At 40.1% G+C, this 17423-nt stretch overlaps 4 protein-coding genes across 4 annotated transcripts; 3 read left to right on the top strand and 1 right to left on the bottom strand.

Moving 5' to 3' along the window:
- The first annotated feature begins 346 nt into the window (after positions 1 to 346).
- On the top strand, positions 347 to 5212 carry EAE98_006630 (uncharacterized protein). Its single transcript, XM_038954253.1, has 13 exons — positions 347 to 915; positions 1000 to 1573; positions 1634 to 1723; positions 1768 to 1780; positions 1829 to 1891; positions 1945 to 2205; positions 2258 to 2375; positions 2426 to 3037; positions 3086 to 3226; positions 3277 to 3438; positions 3499 to 3669; positions 3720 to 4694; positions 4785 to 5212. The coding sequence occupies exons 1-13, from the start codon at positions 816 to 818 to the stop codon at positions 4829 to 4831; spliced, it is 3327 nt and encodes a 1108-aa protein (XP_038809498.1). The 5' UTR covers positions 347 to 815; the 3' UTR covers positions 4832 to 5212.
- Positions 5213 to 6878: 1666 nt separating this feature from the next.
- EAE98_006631 (uncharacterized protein) lies at positions 6879 to 10160 on the bottom strand (the record flags this gene model as incomplete). Its single annotated transcript, XM_038954254.1, has 1 exon — positions 6879 to 10160. The coding sequence occupies one exon, from the start codon at positions 10158 to 10160 to the stop codon at positions 6879 to 6881; it is 3282 nt and encodes a 1093-aa protein (XP_038809499.1).
- Positions 10161 to 14048: 3888 nt separating this feature from the next.
- Positions 14049 to 15360, top strand: EAE98_006632 (uncharacterized protein; the record flags this gene model as incomplete). The annotated part of the gene is made up of 4 exons (XM_038954255.1): positions 14049 to 14229; positions 14283 to 14493; positions 14540 to 14653; positions 14739 to 15360. 4 exons carry the CDS (start codon positions 14049 to 14051, stop codon positions 15358 to 15360), a joined length of 1128 nt encoding a protein of 375 aa, XP_038809500.1.
- A 612-nt stretch (positions 15361 to 15972) lies between these two features.
- EAE98_006633 (uncharacterized protein) lies at positions 15973 to 16645 on the top strand (the record flags this gene model as incomplete). The annotated part of the gene is made up of 2 exons (XM_038954256.1): positions 15973 to 15980; positions 16216 to 16645. 2 exons carry the CDS (start codon positions 15973 to 15975, stop codon positions 16643 to 16645), a joined length of 438 nt encoding a protein of 145 aa, XP_038809501.1.
- Positions 16646 to 17423: the final 778 nt, after the last annotated feature.

Genomic DNA, 17423 nt, shown 5'->3' on the forward strand with positions numbered 1-17423 from the left:
TTCCAAGCTTTTTGATTTCCAATGCCATTTCTCTTGTTGTTACTCTTGTCACACCAACCCAAGACGGCCTCTTCTTCTTACTTGCGGATTTCTCGGTCAATCAATAAACCAATTGTCGTGAAAGGAATGCGGGGAAATGTGAATCCATTGCGGGGGAATAGCTAGGAATAGCTAGGAATAGCCAAGAATAGCCAAGAATAGCCAGGAATAGCTCATGGGTATGAAATAGCAAGGGCCGTCAGTCAATCTAAACCGATGATGGAAAGCTCAATTGGCTGATGGGCAAGAGAGCGTTCCATTGAGAGTGTGATTGAATTATCATTTCCATACGATACAAAAAGATCAGATCCCACCATATCAGCCTGTTTAGACTATAAAGGAAACCATGTAAGTAGGTGGGTAGACAGGTAGGTAACCCTTCCTCTATGTATACCCAGTTTTAGATACGATAATGTTGCACCCTTCTTCCGTCTCATATATAAGATACGATCAATCCGAACCATATCAATCCTATCGAGAATATCTACTTCATTCACCCAACGCTCTTTCCATTCATTCGGAAACGGTGCAACAGCACGGTAGAATTCATTGTGACAGATGATCTTAGCACATTCATTCCCCATTCATACAATCCTAAGACTCACCCAGTACAATATCGCTTCTTCTTGAATTCATCGACCTTTCTAACCTACTCCCTTACAAGAACAATTCTTGCTTTCCCTAGAATACAACTTACCAACTTCCCTTCTCTTCTCTTCTCTTCTCTTCTCTTTCTACCAAAACAGTTTATACAATTACAGATGCGGGTCTAAAAGATGACCTGGCCTTCAACAATGAAGCCGATACTTAGATTGTGTCGTGCCAATAATTATTCAGAAGTACTCTCGCCGGGTCCAAAGATTGGCGACAGTCTTGGTATGTTTTCATTCCTGACGTTCGCTCTAGCTCACGATCTCGTCTATCAATTACTTGATTGAGACTAACATGTCTTTTTCGTAGCTACTCACTTACGATCACTTTATCCAACAAGCCAGAAAAAGTACAAGAGGTATACATCGACAACTACTTCTTCCACCACATCTGCTGTCCCGAATACCGCATCTCTTTCTACAGCGTCCTCTGCTGCTGTTACGCCGGATTTAATCACCACTCCATACTCGAATTTGACAATTGGGATAGCTCGCGAGACATACCCAAACGAAAAACGAGTTGCCATTACTCCACAAAATGCACAATTGTTGATTAAGAAAGGGTTCTCCCGGGTTCTTGTTGAGCGAGGTGCTGGAGCCGAAGCTCAATTCACAGATGAGGCATACGAAACAGCGGGAGCTAAAATAGTAAATAGGAAGAATGTTTGGGCAGAGAGTAATATTCTTCTAAAGGTCCGGGCACCAACTGTGGAGGGACCTAATAATGAAGTCGATTCGCTCAAGAACAATGCAACTCTTATCTCGTTCTTATATCCAGGAGTAAACAAAAATGTCGTGGAGAAATTAGCGCATCGAGAGGTTACCTCTTTCGCGATGGACATGATTCCTAGAATTTCCAGAGCTCAAATTTTCGACGCTTTGAGGTATGCATAGCTTCCAGATCGCAGTTAAGAGAATGAAAGCTCACATGCTATCGTGATTAGCTCTATGGCTAATATAGCCGGTTACAAAGCTGTCCTAGAGGCTTCAAATCATTTTGGTCGTTACATGACTGGTCAAGTCACTGCTGCTGGGTAAGTAAATGTTTATAAGTTGCTAGCGTTCTAGACTAATTTAGTGAATTTAGAAAGGTACTTACTCGAGTATCCGCTTTCAGTTGACGTCATTAATTTATTTAGGTTCCTCCTTGTAAAGTACTTGTCATCGGTGCTGGTGTGGCTGGTTTAAGTGCCATTGCAACAGTAAGCATTTGACTCTACTTTGTGACATAGATATTAATGGTTTTCCTAATTAGGCTCGACGCATGGGAGCAATCGTACGGGGATTTGACACCAGATCAGCTGCACGTGAGCAAGTCCAATCATTAGGTGCTGAATTCATCGAGGTAGATTTCAAAGAAGATGGATCTGGCGCCGGCGGTTATGGAAAAGAAATGTCAAAAGAATTCATGGAGGCCGAGAAGAAATTGTTCATGGAACAATGTCGTGAAGTTGATATCATAATTACCACTGCATTGATTCCCGGCCGTCCTGCTCCTAAATTGATTCACGAAGATGTAAGCATACACAGGCATAAAATTGTTGAAAAAGATCTGACTAAATCCACAGATGGTTGCCGCAATGAAACCTGGTTCTGTCATTGTTGATTTGGCAGCAGAAGCAGGTGGTAATTGTGATGTTACTGTTCCAGGTCAATTGATTGAACATAAAGGAGTTAAGATTATAGGTTTGTGGCATGATTTGATGGATTCCGAGGCAAAGCTAATTTAGTTTCAGGATATACTGATCTTCCCTCTCGACTACCGACTCAATCTTCCACCTTGTACTCTAATAACATCACTAAATTCCTTCTTTCTATTGCCCCTGAAGAGAAGCAATTCGGAATCGATCTCAAGGATGAAGTTGTTCGTGGTTCAATTGTCACTCACAATGGAGAAATCATACCCACTGCACCACGACCAGCTCCGCCAGCTCCAAAAGCTGCCTCAGCTGTCGATGTTAACGCGTCAGCTGCTAATACTGTACCCTTGACTCCTTGGCAAAAGCAAACACGTGAAGTCGGAGCTATCACCGGTGGGATGAGTCTTGCACTTCTTCTTGGCAAAGCAACTGGGCCTTTATTTATGAACAATGTCTTCACGTTTGCACTGGCTGGATTGATTGGCTACAGAACCGTATGGGGAGTTGCTCCTGCCTTACATTCTCCACTCATGAGTGTTACAAATGCGATCTCAGGTATGGTCGGTGTTGGTGGATTTTTCATCATGGGAGGTGGTCTTGTACCACATACTATTCCTCAAGCTCTCGGTGCTTTGTCTGTAATGCTTGCATTTGTAAATGTTTCTGGTGGATTTTTGATTACCAAACGAATGTTAGATATGTTCAAGCGTAAGTACTATACTCCTTTCCAATGTCACCTTAACTGACTCTTTACAGGACCAACTGATCCAAAGGAATACCCATGGTTATATGCTGTACCTGCTGTTGTTTTCGGTGCCGGGTATATAGCCGCTGCATCCACTGGTATGGCTGGGCTGGTACAAGCAGGATATATTGCCAGCAGTCTCCTGTGCATTGGTAATTCCACTTTTTGCATTTCTTACCAAAATAACTACTAACTTTACTAGCATCATTATCTGGTCTTGCTTCTCAAACGACGGCGCGTCAAGGTAATCTTTTGGGTATTCTGGGTGTTGGAGTCGGCATACTTGCATCACTAGCCGCGGTTGGATTTCCTGTTGAAGTACTTGCACAATTCGCAGCCGTTGCTGGTTGTGGAGCCATCATTGGTAAGTAATTGGTACTTTCTTCCATGTAAATATCATTCAACTCACAATTGTTCGTAATAGGGTTGAGAATTGGACGACGCACTACCGCAACTGATTTACCTCAAACTGTGGCGGCACTTCACTCTGTGGTTGGTCTTGCTGCTGTTTTAACTAGTTTCGGATCAGTCATGGCAGATATTGGTGACATCTCACAACTTCATCTCATAGCTGGATATATGGGTGTTCTCATTGGTAATTAAAATCACTTCTTGTTGTCCTCGTTGTTTACTAACGTCTACTAGGTGGTGTTACGTTTACTGGATCCATAGTAGCTTACCTTAAACTTGCTGGTCGGATGTCTTCCAAACCAATTAGGCTTCCAGGTCCCAAACATTCAGTCAACTCTACTCTGCTTGCTCTTAATATGGCCAACATGGCAGCCTTCATTACTTTTGCACCTGCTGCACCAGTGATTGCCGCATGTTGCTTGGGTGGTAATGCAGTTCTTAGTTTCATCAAAGGTTACACAACTACCGCTGCTATCGGTGGAGCAGATATGCCTGTCGTCATTACTGTACTCAACGCATATTCCGGATTTGCAATTGTATCTGAAGGCTTCATGCTCGATATGCCGCTTTTAACGACAGTTGGATCTTTGATAGGAGTTAGTGGTTCAATCCTATCTTCTATTATGTGTGTCGGGATGAATCGATCTATCGGAAACGTTCTCTTTGGAGGAATAGCTCCTAGCACGGAAACTGAGCATAAAATCGAAGGGCAAATCACCAAAACCAATATCGATGAAGTCGTGGAATCCCTTGAAAATGCGGAAAGTGTTATCATTGTCGTTGGATATGGTATGGCAGTTGCAAAAGCTCAATATGCTATCAGCGATATCACTCGAATGCTTAAGAGTAAAGGCATTAACGTCCGTTTCGCCATTCATCCTGTCGCAGGTCGCATGCCTGGTCAATGCAATGTTCTTCTTGCTGAAGCTAGCGTTCCATACGATATTGTCCTCGAAATGGATGAAATCAATGATGATTTCGGAGAAACAGATGTAACACTTGTCATTGGCGCAAATGATACAGTCAACCCTATCGCTCTTGAACCGGGTTCTAGTATTGCTGGTATGCCTGTTTTACACGCGTGGAAGAGTAAACAGGTGATTGTTATGAAGAGAGGTATGGCAAGTGGATATGCTGATGTGGTTAATCCCATGTTTTATATGCCGGGTACGAGAATGCTTTTTGGTGATGCTAAGGATAGTTGTGATGGTAAGTTATTTGATTTTGTTAATATGCTTCTTTTACTGGATGATAGTGTTTGAGTTCTGAACATGGAGTCGTTGCTAACTTGGAAATTAGCTATTAAAGGTGCACTGGAAGCGAGAAATCGTATGTATGACGTTTGAGTGACTATAAGCGAAATAGCTACTACTCTTTGACGGTTGCTGGCGAGATTTCTTTTAAAAGATTTCCTTGCTTTGTCGGGTAGATACATCAAGCTGGGTATATATTCCCTAGAACTCGAATGGAGGGAATCATGAGTCAGGGATAAGGATTAGGGATTAAGGGTTGAGAGTTAAGTATTAGGGGCTAGGTAATTTGTCTATAAGTGAGTAAGTCAGTTGAGAGTTGAATGTGGGTTTTGGGTACACACAGATGGGGAGTCGGAGAGAAATGAAATAAGAAATAAGAGAAGTGGATGATAAAGAAGATTCGGTAGATGATAATGATTATAATGATCATGATTATGTTTGTTATTATTATATTTATTATCTTTTCTACTTTCCTATTAAGTTTTCATGATATAATAAATGATATTTGACATAGTGAATTATAACGACTAATTGTATTATATTATATTAGTTATAGAGATAGTAAGGAAATAAGTATAATTAGATACCTATATAATGAGAGCTCTACGAGTAATTGTTTTTAATTATTAAATAACGAAATCTTCTATCTATATATACATTCCCCTCTTTATCTCTTTCATCTCTCTCATCTCTTATTATTGGTTTGAGAGAGATATGGAAGACGTGGTTCCTACTATGAGTAGGCCCCTAAATGTCTGGTTGTATTCAATCTAAGGAGCTAGTTAATGAGGGGAAATAGTAGGCCTTATATAGGTATTACTGAAAGAGCTAGTCTCTTTTGTTTTTACTTAAATATCTTTAATATAGTTGTTATTATATTAAAGTCATTCCTTTGAAGTGAATTCCCTTATTTACATATTCATCTCTTTTACTATACTTAAATACTATCTAGCTTTTAATTCTTAAATTATATTCTTTCTTATTGACTCTCTTCCTCTTCCTAATTTCTCTTCCTCTTTTCTTTTCTTTCTTTTCTTTTTGCTTTTCTTTTTCTTTTTCTTTTTCTTTTCTTTTTCTTTTTCTTTTTCTTTTCTTTTTCTTTTCTTTTTCTTTTTCTTTTCTTTTCTTTTTCTTTTTCTTTTCTTTTTCTTTTCTTTTTATTTTTAACTATTCCTCTCTTTTATTATAACTTACTTTAAATTCATTAACTATTCTCTCTATTATTACAACTTACTTATTAATTCTAACTATAAGTAATTATTTCTCAAATCTAATAAGATTAAATAAATATGTAATTTATTAATCAATCTATTACTCAATCTTATCTTATCTCGTTAGTTTGATTTCATCTCATCTTATTAAATCTCATTCATATTTCATCTCATATTTTTATCTTATATATCATCTCAATATCTCATCGCATCTTGTTCATCTCATCTATTTCATCTCATCTTATTTCATCTCATCTTATTTCATCTCAAGAATACAATCCATTTAATTCCAAACCAAAATCATAAAATCAAACATCGCAAAACCAAAAACCAAGAAAATGTTTTTAAAAGGAGTATTCATTAATTTGTATTCCTATTCCCTATTCCTATTCCACAATCCCTATTCCCTATCTAAAGTACCCGATACTCTGCCTTCCAGACCTCAAGTGTCTCAGCTCAAGTAGGTACCCATCTAACCCTCGAATCTCAACTCAAGTCAAAGTATCCTTGTTCTGTCCTTCCATCCTTTGATTGATACCTATGCTATGCTATGCTGTGCTCTACCCTATCCTACCCTACCCTATATCCGACCTTCCAATTAACAATGAATACCATAATCTGCAAGGTGAATCCATCAATCCCATGTTAACCCACTCCAGCAAATCCATCCTATTCCCGTTATAACTATATCCCAGACGAAAAAAAGCTATAAAATCCATCCGCCAGTCCATCATGCATCACATATCATATCATGACCATGCTAGCCAGCTAGACCCGTCCATTTATCCATCCCGTTACTTAGTATCCTCCATCTCCACTCCATACAAATGAAATGAAAAGAAGTCCTTCCCAAGCAAGCAAGCAACGCACGCTATGCAATAATAAAACAAGAATCCGATCGCAATGCAAGAAGATGCAGACTTCTTCACTCATAGCTCCAACCTTGAGGTTTTTCTAAACAATCTCTTAGTACCTCCAACCTTATCCATTTCTCCCAGACTTTGTCTGTGACCACCTTTACGTTTTTCTTTCTCCTCCGTACTTGCCAGCATGACTTTCTCCTTCATACCTTCAACCCATTCAAGATCTTTCTGATCTAATTCTTTTTGTTTACCTCTTGGCCCAGCAAGGCCCAAAGAAGTGTCCTCTTCATTCCAATCCAATCTTGAAGAACTTCTAGATACTGCTGATTGAGGGGTCTGATTGGTATCTGATTCACGTTGAACTTCAGAAAATGGTGTAGCTGGAAGGGGAGGCACTGCATCAGAAGAAGAGAATGTAGATTTTCTCGTTTTGCGAACACCAAGGGATGATTTGGGTCGATCAATGGCAGTTGATGGGCGAACACTCATTGCAGATGCAGAACGTGGACCAGGTGTGTTACGACCAGGTCCAGGTGTAGTACGTCCATTATCACGAACAGTAGAGCCACCAGAGGGAATACGTGACGGTAAATCTTGAACCTCAACTTTATCGGTATCAACTGGAGCTCTTCGTCCATGATGACTTGCGTATTCTTTGAGATATTCTCCAAGATCGGCCCAACCACCTCCAACACGTACCATGACTCTTTCACCATTCTCACCCACTAAGCGAACAAAAAGCTTAATCGGCTTTTCACCACTTGACCTAGATAAATGATAAACTTTAATCTCTGGATTACCGTTCTGAGGTCTGTGACGCGGAGTGCCACTCTTTGCATACGCAGGAGCGAGGGTAAATGATGGAGTTGGGGCACGTAAGCTGCCAATTGAAGATTGCGAACGAACTGAAGGCATCGAGGGAGTAACCGAGCGACGAGTCTTCCGAGGACGAATTCCTTTAGTATCTGGCTTTTCTTCTGGTTCGGAGCGAAGCCGAATATGCGCTGGAATTGATTGAAGTAAAGAACTAATTTGTTGTTGCAGCTGGTCATCGCTGTTGTTGCTGACGGGCGAGGCAGGGATAGATTCGAGAGCATTGCCACTAGGAAAAAAAGAAGAATCGGGTGTGGATATTAGGTGGGAGAAATCTGGACTTTCGAGAAGTTGAGGAGGGCGACGTATAGCTTTGGTTGGAGCTCCTGGTGGAGAACCGGGTGGAGTGTTATCATATTTCTGAAGATCATGTGACCATTTTCGTGGAAGAGGGGAATCTTCAAATGTGACAGTAGATGCTCCATCAGAGTCATGATCGACAGGACTTGGACTAGCCTCTGGCGTCATTTTAGATTCGCAGCGGTCCGAGAGTGAATCATCTGAAGCATCGACAATTATGGAAGGTCTGCGTGCTTCCATCTGTGCATCTAAAATATCGAATTCCATCCCATCAGGACCGAGCCTTTGAGCACTTTCTGAAGCACCATCACTGCTCGCTATTGTAGAATTGTGAGACGCGCGAGATAAATATGCCGGTGCATTCATATTCTGGGCTTTCACATCACTAATCTGTGCCGATTCGTGGGATGTAGAAGAAATGCCCAGTTTTTTCGCTAAAGCAATGCTAGAAGCTGGCGCATTCAAGACAGAATCCTTCTTTGGAGAAGTAATTGAATCCTTGGAAGTAAAGAATCCCCGTTCTACTCCGATGACATGAGGTGAGCTCGAACTGCGCAATCTTGGCAGTCTAGATCCTGTAGGGGACTTCATAGTCGGACTCGGAAATGTATCAAGAATTGCCGATGATGGTCGTATAGAAATTCTTGGAGCTGTGACGTGTCGATCATGACTCGAGGTTTGTGGTGATTCCTCATTCGAAATGGTACGTCTCAATGCATTTGCGAAAGTATGTCCGAATTTGGGAACTTTGGTGAAGCTCCTGACGCTAGACGAGCGAGTTAATGGAGTGTGTGAGAGCGACCCACTTCCAGCTTGTTGTAAGTGATGAGAATCTAATAACGGAGATGGTGTTTGAGGTGGAGATGGGCTTTTCGCAATTGAAGATTGCGTAGCTTCGTGGTCTTGAACTTGAGCAGCGCATGGATTTGGTGTTTTTGCTGGTGTAGACAACAACCCATTGGAGATGGCAATAGACTCCGTTTGAAGGGGGGTCGTGGGCTCCATTTCGTGAATATTCACATTCCCTTCCATTGGACCATTTTCAATCGCAGATGCTGATAGGGCTCTAGCTTCTTCTGCCCGTGCCGCATCTTTCTCGGCCTGTTTAATCGCAATTGCGGCCAATTCTCCATCTGTAATTTTACGATCTGCTGAAACAACCCATTCGCCGTAATCCCGTTCAAGGTTTTCCATCCTATCCAACCAGCTATCGGGCAAGGTATCCATCCTACCTTCCAGTGTATCCAGCATGTAATCCAGATCTCTCCCAAGAATCGTAACTTTGGCCTGTAAAACGTTTTTCATGACTTCGAAAGTTTGGCGAGAAAGAACCGAATCCCCCATTTCACCAGAACCAGTAGCATTTGCCCCCGCCATCTTTATAGCCTGCCATCCCGAATTTAACGCCATCTCCGCATCATCTAACCCAAGCAACAAAGGCGGCACTCTCCGAAGTACAGAGAGACGAACACCCCATATATCTAATAAACGCGTCAATTTTGCCAAATTCGGTAATGCCTGCAATACCGTGGCCGTAACTATAGCTGTGAAATCATCCATCATCGTATACGAGGTAAGGAAAGCCGGCACGGCAAGAGTAGAAGCAGAAGCGGGAGGTCGAGAATTCGCAGAAAAGTGTGTATCTAAGACCCGACGTTTTATTTCTTCCACCTTCAAATCATCCATCCCTTCGCCAATTTCTTCTATCCGATACTCATATCGTACAACCTGATCGAATAAAAGACTCCCACAATATTGCGGCTCTGTATCTTCTTCGTCCTGTTGTTCCGTTTCATTGTCCGACTTGGGTGGTGATACTTTTATTTTCTTTGAAGAGACGGGAGCTTCGAATCCTGCGGATCCCCCAGTCTGGGGCCATGGCCAATCTGATAATTCATCCAACCATTCTTGTACTTTCTTGGATGCTAACGTTGCTCGTATGCCGAATGCTCGATCCGCAGGAGAAGCAGCTTCGATGCTAGTCTTCAGTTTTCCTGTGGGTGTAGTGAAAGCTTGCAGGGTTGTGGTGGGCGTGAGGTCGGATAGGAGGTCATCGGCAATATGTGATCGACTTGAGGATCTGTTTGGGGATCTTGTTCTCGAGGAAGATCTTGGGTGTAGCAATGGAGGAGCAAGCCTCGAGGTAGAAGGAGTCATAAGTGATGTACTCTCCATGTTTGATTATGTTTTCTGATTAGAGGTGTATTAATTTAATGAGGAAATCGCAGGCGCATTGCTCACAAGAGACCTTAAAAGAGTGATGGTCTAGCAGCATAAGCAAGGTTGAAACATAATAGTCTTGGGGATAAAGAGAAGGTGAAAGGTAATGCAAGCTGTTTCGAGTGACGCCCTGTTACAGGCTTCGTAGTTCGTCGTTCAAGGCGGTTGCTTGCATGATTTTCTTTAGGGTGGGTCGTTGTCCACAAGTTGTCTTGAACACCGCACCTTGCAGAAGGGACTAGACGAGACGATGTTCTTGATTCTGTGATCTCGTTCTTTCTTGATGTGGAGAATTCTTGGTTCTTGGAAGTTTTGAGTTTTGCTTTTTCTTCTTTTTCTGCTTCTTTTTCCCCCTTTCAATTGTTCTATGGGAACGAATGGAGATGGATGGAGATGGATGGGGATGGAGCTCTCGGAAAGCGGAAAGTTTCAAGGAATACGATAGAGAGTGTAACGAGTATCATAGATTGGTGGTGAGAGCATATGGAATGATTGATAGGTACGATGGAGGGTAGGGTGAATTTAATGTAGGTGCAAGGAATAAAGAGGAGACAATGGAGACGAGTTGAATTAGAGAGAGGATGGTAAGTGGTGAATGGTGAATGATGAATGGTAAATGGTAAATAATAATGAGTGAATAGGAAAAAGAAATGATGGAAGTAGTTGAAAAGAGGATCGAAAATTGACGATTGATTGATCGTATTGTATGTGTTTAGGAGAGATTGGCTCAAGATTGAGTAAGATTAGTAAAAATTGGTAAAATATAAAATTAATAAAATTGATAAAATTGATAAAATTGATAAAATTGATAAAATTGATAAAATTGATAAAATTGATAAAATTGATAAAATTGATAAAATTGATAAAATTGATAAAATTGATAAAATATAAAACTATGAAATTATGAAATTAATACTTCGACGCTAATCCTACCACTAACCTTCAATTTAATCTGGATATGGTCGATCCGATTTTCATGGGACCTTTTTTTTGCTTTTTGATCTAAAATGCATCTCCAATTTCCGCCCCTCGTTCATATTTCGTTACTAGAGACTAGTCGCCCTGGAGGTCCATCGATGCATGGGTGGAACATGGAGAAAAGATTGAAAGTGGCTGGGGGGATTTGACAGATGTGGATAAGATATTATGGTGTACCGGTCTTTCTTCAAATTATTATTAGACATTCGACCATCCATTTCAGATATACGAGTGGAAGGTTTTGGGGTTTTGATTTTTGTTTCTTTTGATTTTTGATTTTTTACTTGAGGATATACTTCGTTTTTATGAATCAACTATTGACGAGTAGGTAGGTAGATGGGTAGATAGGTATGTATATCAGATGGTATATCGTATATCATATGTCGGTACTGTAGATATACCGGGAGACCGGGAGACTAGGTGTATCAGCAGAGTCACCCATCCATCCATCCATCCATCCATCCATCAACCGATAAGGATTCCGGGAGATCTCTCTCCACAATCCACCAGAGTCCAGTTCATACCATTTAGAGTCCAGTCCAGTCAACCAAAGTCCATAGTCCATATCCCATATCCCATATCCCATATCCCATATTCCATATTCCATATTCCATATTCCATACTCCCTCTATCTTCTATCATACTCCATACTCCCTACTCCATACTCCATAATCCCATCTCCAATACCACGAGCGCTCCTGCACACATCTCACTCACCCTGACTTTCCACTCCTATCAAGAAGCCTTCTAGAATCATGTTCTATCTACCGTACCCACCAAAAGATACACCGAAACTATCATCATTTGAATCCATCATTCCTTATGTCATCAATGCATAAATGCGGTGTCTGTCAAACGGTGAAAGATATACTAATAATACCTAGGTACGATAAATGCCCATACAATACATGTTCACAATATTTAAGAGTCTTTTTCACAATACATTGGGCATTTAGACATTGGGCATTTAGTTTAAATACCTACATCACCGAATATCAATTCAAATATTACTAATCCCTTTCCAGCCACCAAGTAATCACCGATTATAATTCCAAAGTCTACAAGTATACAACAAATACCACATCCCACATACCACATCTTGATCGTGAGATCGATGACGAACGAGATGACGAGCTGAAACTTCGTCATACATACATACATTGAGTGAGTGAGTACACTTGAGTGAGTACACCTACACACCGATGTCATGCGACGTGATGTGACAAGATCTCGAATCATTCTTGACACAGGACAATAAATCCAATCCAACCCGTGAGTTTATTTGTTCCACGCAATACGAAATTGGATTCAATTGGGGATTCACAGGGCTGATCTTTGGGTTGCTGAATGCTGGATGATAAATGGTGGATGGTGGATGGTGGAAGTGTGGTGGGTACGTGTGTTATTGGGATTCCAATGTTCTCTTTGTAGGTAGGTCGGTGTAGCAGCTTAGCTGTGTGTGAGATAGATGTGAGATGTGCGTCACTTGGGCTTTTGTGCGTTGATGATGCATAGGACACTTCGAGTACAGAATGGTACCTAGCTATTGCTTCTTACTCGCTGTCGTCAATCTGCACGTTGACACATATCCAAAATGATATGTGCTTGAGGCATTAGAGTCGTCCAGGTAAGCATCGTATAGTCTCAGTACGAGAGGGGAAGCCATATCTTTGAGAAATTTATCTACGACTTGGGAATCATCGTGGGATTGTAACGCTCCTTAGTATCAGACATTCTCTGAGGGAAAGCAAAGCAATCCTACTTCATGCCAGTACGGTACAGTCTTTGACTCTACATCAATCATCTTTCTCTCAAATCAACACTACTCCTTGAGCAGCAATATTTGTTTATATACCTATCCAGAGACCTCAATTAAGAATGGCATTTTTACGAACTGCAATTCTGGACACTTCCTGGCAACTCAAGTGTCGCTTTGGCGATTTCTTAGGCCGATGCTATTTCATCTCTACCATTCTCTACTGTTATTTTGTGTTCTCTGAAATTCCCACAATCATTGCCACTATCAGGGAGATGCATCTTTAGGCGCACGAACAGATCGTTTTTTCTTGCAATCTGTATTTCTAAAGTCATAAAAAGAACTTGGACATTCTGGGAGTAAAGTAATACCGATTCTGGATGTTTTAGAGCTTCTACTGACAATGATGTCAATTTGTTGAGATGAAAATCGTTGTCGACTTATATCATCCCAGGATTTGAGTTGAGATGTATATGGGAAAGGAGAATGCGTTTCCCCAATACATTCAATCAATACAGAAAATCAAATCAATCGCCTTTCTGACATTGGAAGACTCTTCTGCATATCTCAGGTGTCGACAATTCAGGAGACACTGGAGTAGGCGCTTGGGATTGTTCTCTCAAGCACCTACATTATTGCACTGGCTATTGAAGAAAGGTTTGAGATTTTAACTGCCGTCTTTGAAAGACATTTCATCTTTAGTAAGAGATAACATACCTATTATGCTAATAAATTGTCGACAGAGAGCTGCTTCAATTCTTCGGGCCAATTCTTGGCCTCATACCTTGGCTGAATTCATGCTTCGCTGCTTAATAGCAAGTCAGTAACTGCTCATTTCAGTAGCGTTGCTTCCTAATTCGCGGATAAAACATCATGGAAAGAACGAAGTCTTCTTCTCCACCCAGTCTGTTTACATCCCCATTCATAATCCCGTTTCTCTTCTCCCAATCCAATTCTTTTCTCTTCATCACCAACATCATCCTCACATTCAGCTGGCTTTATTGCTTGATTACTTTTGCTCTATCAATTTTGGTTAAATTGAAACTCGATCATTCTTCCCGCGTTATCATCTGAAGATCACTATTTGAAACTTCCTAGTTTCATCTATCATGCATTTTGAGTCTCTTGCTGTGGCGGCTCTGAGCCTTGTTGTTACGGCTGTTGCCCAACGACAGGCAGGCACTAGTATTTGTGATTATTACACTGCTGCTTTGTTTAAGGACAATACTTCTTACAATCAAAAGAAATTATTGGTCCATGTGGTCAACAGGGCTCTCATTGGTAATATTGGTAAGTCCCCATGTGAACTCGTGCAATGTTCTTCACTCATCAATCTCTTGCAGGAGATCAATCAGCCTCTAGTGTCAATGTCCCTGGTATGCTTACCAATGGAACTTACAATGGTATCAAAGTCAGTCTGTTGCCATACTTCAACGGTGGACTCGTCTCTACCAATGGAGGGAACAAACCATTATCTGTCAACTTTCTCGATGGTGGAGGAGCAGATAGTCTTCGTAATTACCAGCCTGCCAATTCCGATACAACCAATCAATAGTGAGCTTCCTTGACAAATGATACGAAACATTACTAATCATAATAGTTCACTCATGACCCATCTCTACCAGTACTTCGGTGTATTACTTTCATGTTCCAAACAAGGTGGTGCTGATTTCCCGAGATATTCTGGTTCTGCATCTCAGTATAATGTTCATAAGTATGTCAACTTGATCACAATATTCTCATCTTTTGTACCCGAGTTTATGACATCAACCATGGCAAATTTCTGACAACGTTGATAGGTTCATGTATCTTTCTGACGCTGAAGTCAATTACTTCATCGAACAAGTTGCATTATCCGCTGCATCCTTTGGTGTTTCTGACTCGGATCTTATGACCATCGGCTACTCACTCCAAGAATCATTTGGATACCGTTGCCTACCACCAACGACTATTGTTCCCAAACAAGGACGACAGTTGCAATCAATTTGTACCGATAATACATGTCCTCTGGCGCCAAACAATACTTGTGACTATTACGATCAAACGGTCGCCAAGCCTAGTTTATCTCCTGGCAGATCACCCGGCACTGGCTCGAGCACTGGTACTAGAACTAATACCAGTACAGCCACTAGAACTGGCAATACTACTATCTCAGGTACTAGAATCGGTACCAGTATCAACGGCACAAATTCGCCATTGGGTTCGGCATCTACTACCGTTACGAATGTCACAAATCCATCCTTAGGTCTTGGATCTGCAACGATAGCCAATGGTGTCAATCCACCCTCAGGTCCTGGGTCTGTAAATAATGTTAGTAGTACTGTGGGTGCTGCCAAACCAACTCAAGTCACAGCAGGTGCTGCCACTATTGGTTTGAGTTTTGCTGCCATTGCTGGTGGTCTTGCAGCATACTTCTTATAGACGTCTATGCATACAATCAAAGAGATGGGATTATGCACATGCATGACTGTCGTTGCCGGTAACGGGTGGATATAGAACTCAGCCCTGCATCTTGTTTTACGCCTTGTGGTAAACGGGGTTCTCTACATCTTTGTAATGCCTAGGTAGTTTGATGGTGTCATCAATTATCATTTTTTACTTGATTCAAAGTTGGTGAGCATGGGCTCTGCATTTTCGCAAACTGCTTTTTTCGAGGTATGAGTTTTTAAATCGGAAGATAGAAAATAAGAAAAGGACGCGGAAGAGAAAGTAGTGGTGTCTATTTGTTGGTTTGCTGGATCAGATTCTTTATAATCTGGCTTGCTATTATTCTTGTCGTTCGTCTCGAATTCAAAGAAAGGAAAGGGTTTACAGAATAGAATAGTTTTGTTTTATTTTGATATTGTTTTCCTCTCAGAAGCTTGGAACTTGTTCTTTGTTGATTGTGATTGTTGATTGTGATTGTGATTGTTGATTGTGATTGTGATTGTGATTGTGATTGTGATTGTGATTGTGATTGTGATTGTGTTTGTTTGTGATTACTTGTGATTACTTGTAAAGTTATTTTTGTAAGTGAGAAATTGTTCTGTAAGGATGGGTGGGTAGGTAGGTGTAAGGTAGGTAGGTGTATGGTAGGTAGGTGGGTGTAAGGTAGGTGTAAGGTATATAGGTAGGGGGGTGTAAGGAAGGTGTAAGGTAAAGAAGTAGGTAGATTTCGAATGCATTATGGGAGATGTGAGGGTTGTGAGGGTTGTGAGGGTTGTGAGGGTTGTGAGGGTTGTGAGGGTTGTGAGGGTTGTGAGGGTTGGGAGATTTGAAAGATTTAAGAGATTTAAGAGATTTAAGAGATTTAAGAGATTTAAGAGATTTAAGAGATTTAAGAGATTTAAGAGATTTAAGAGATTTGGGAGATTTGGGAGATTTGAAAGATTTGAAAGATTTGAGAGATTTAAGAGATTTGGGAGATTTGGGAGATTTGGAAGATTTGGAAGATTTGAAAGATTTGAAAGATTTGAAAGATTTGAAAGATTTGAAAGATTTGAAAGATTTGAAAGATTTGAAAGATTTGAAAGATTTGAAAGATTTGAAAGATTTGAAAGATTTGAAAGATTTGAAAGATTTGAAAGATTTGAAAGATTTGAAAGATTTGAGAGATTTGAGAGATTTGAGAGATTTAAGAGATTTAAGAGATTTAAGAGATTTAAGAGATTTAAGAGATTTGAAAGATTTGAGAGATTTAAGAGATTTGAGAGATTTGAGAGATTGAGAGATTTGAGAGATTTGAGAGATTTGAGAGATTTGAGAGATTTGAGAGATTTAAGAGATTTGGAAGATTGGGAGATTTGAAAGATTTGAAAGATTTGAAAGATTTGAAAGATTTGAAAGATTTAGAAAATAGAAAAATTATAGTTTAAATAAATTATAAGAATTATAAGGATTAAGAGATTTAAAAGATTTGAGAAATTTGAAAGATTTGAAAGATTTAGAAAATAGAAAAATTATAGTTTAAATAAATTATAAGGATTATAAGAATTAAGAGATTTAAAAGATTTGAGAAATTTGAAAGATTGAAAAATTTGAGAGATTTGAGAGATTTAGGAGATTTGAAAAATTTAGGAGATTTGAAAGATTTGAGAGATTTGAGAGATTTAGGAGATTTAAAAAATTTAGAAAATTTGAGAGATTTAGGAGATTTAAAAAATCTAGAAAATTTGAGAGATTTAGGAGATGGGAAAGTTATAGTTTGAGTAAGTTGAGTGAGTTGAGAGAGGGGAGATGGTGTAGCTTTACCCCAGATTTTCTCAGTTTCTCAGTTGAATTGGCGTGAATTTTGGGAGGCTACCCTTACTCTAAACGAAAAAAGCGGCGGAGATTAAATACCCTTTAAAGATCTTTTTTAATAGATTATATATTCATTTTAAATTGAATATTGAAATTTGAAAAAAGTAAATGAAAATTTAAGTCTTTTTTGTATTGTTTTTAATTTTTTTCTTATTTAATATTATATTGAGACGAGTTTTAGTCGTTGAAGTTCTTTTGAATGG

Source organism: Botrytis deweyae (genome assembly GCF_014898535.1).
Source record: "Botrytis deweyae strain B1 chromosome Unknown BDEW_014, whole genome shotgun sequence".
In the NCBI taxonomy this organism is placed as follows: domain Eukaryota; kingdom Fungi; phylum Ascomycota; class Leotiomycetes; order Helotiales; family Sclerotiniaceae; genus Botrytis; species Botrytis deweyae.

Excerpts from the sequence above, each read along its gene's own strand:
- EAE98_006630 (XM_038954253.1), top strand. The coding sequence starts at position 816 with ATGACCTGGCCTTCAACAATGAAGCCGATACTTAGATTGTGTCGTGCC. Across the intron at positions 2,376-2,425 it reads TAAAGGAGTTAAGATTATAG|GATATACTGATCTTCCCTCT; the intron begins GTTTGTGGCATG and ends ATTTAGTTTCAG. Across the intron at positions 3,038-3,085 it reads AATGTTAGATATGTTCAAGC|GACCAACTGATCCAAAGGAA; the intron begins GTAAGTACTATA and ends GACTCTTTACAG.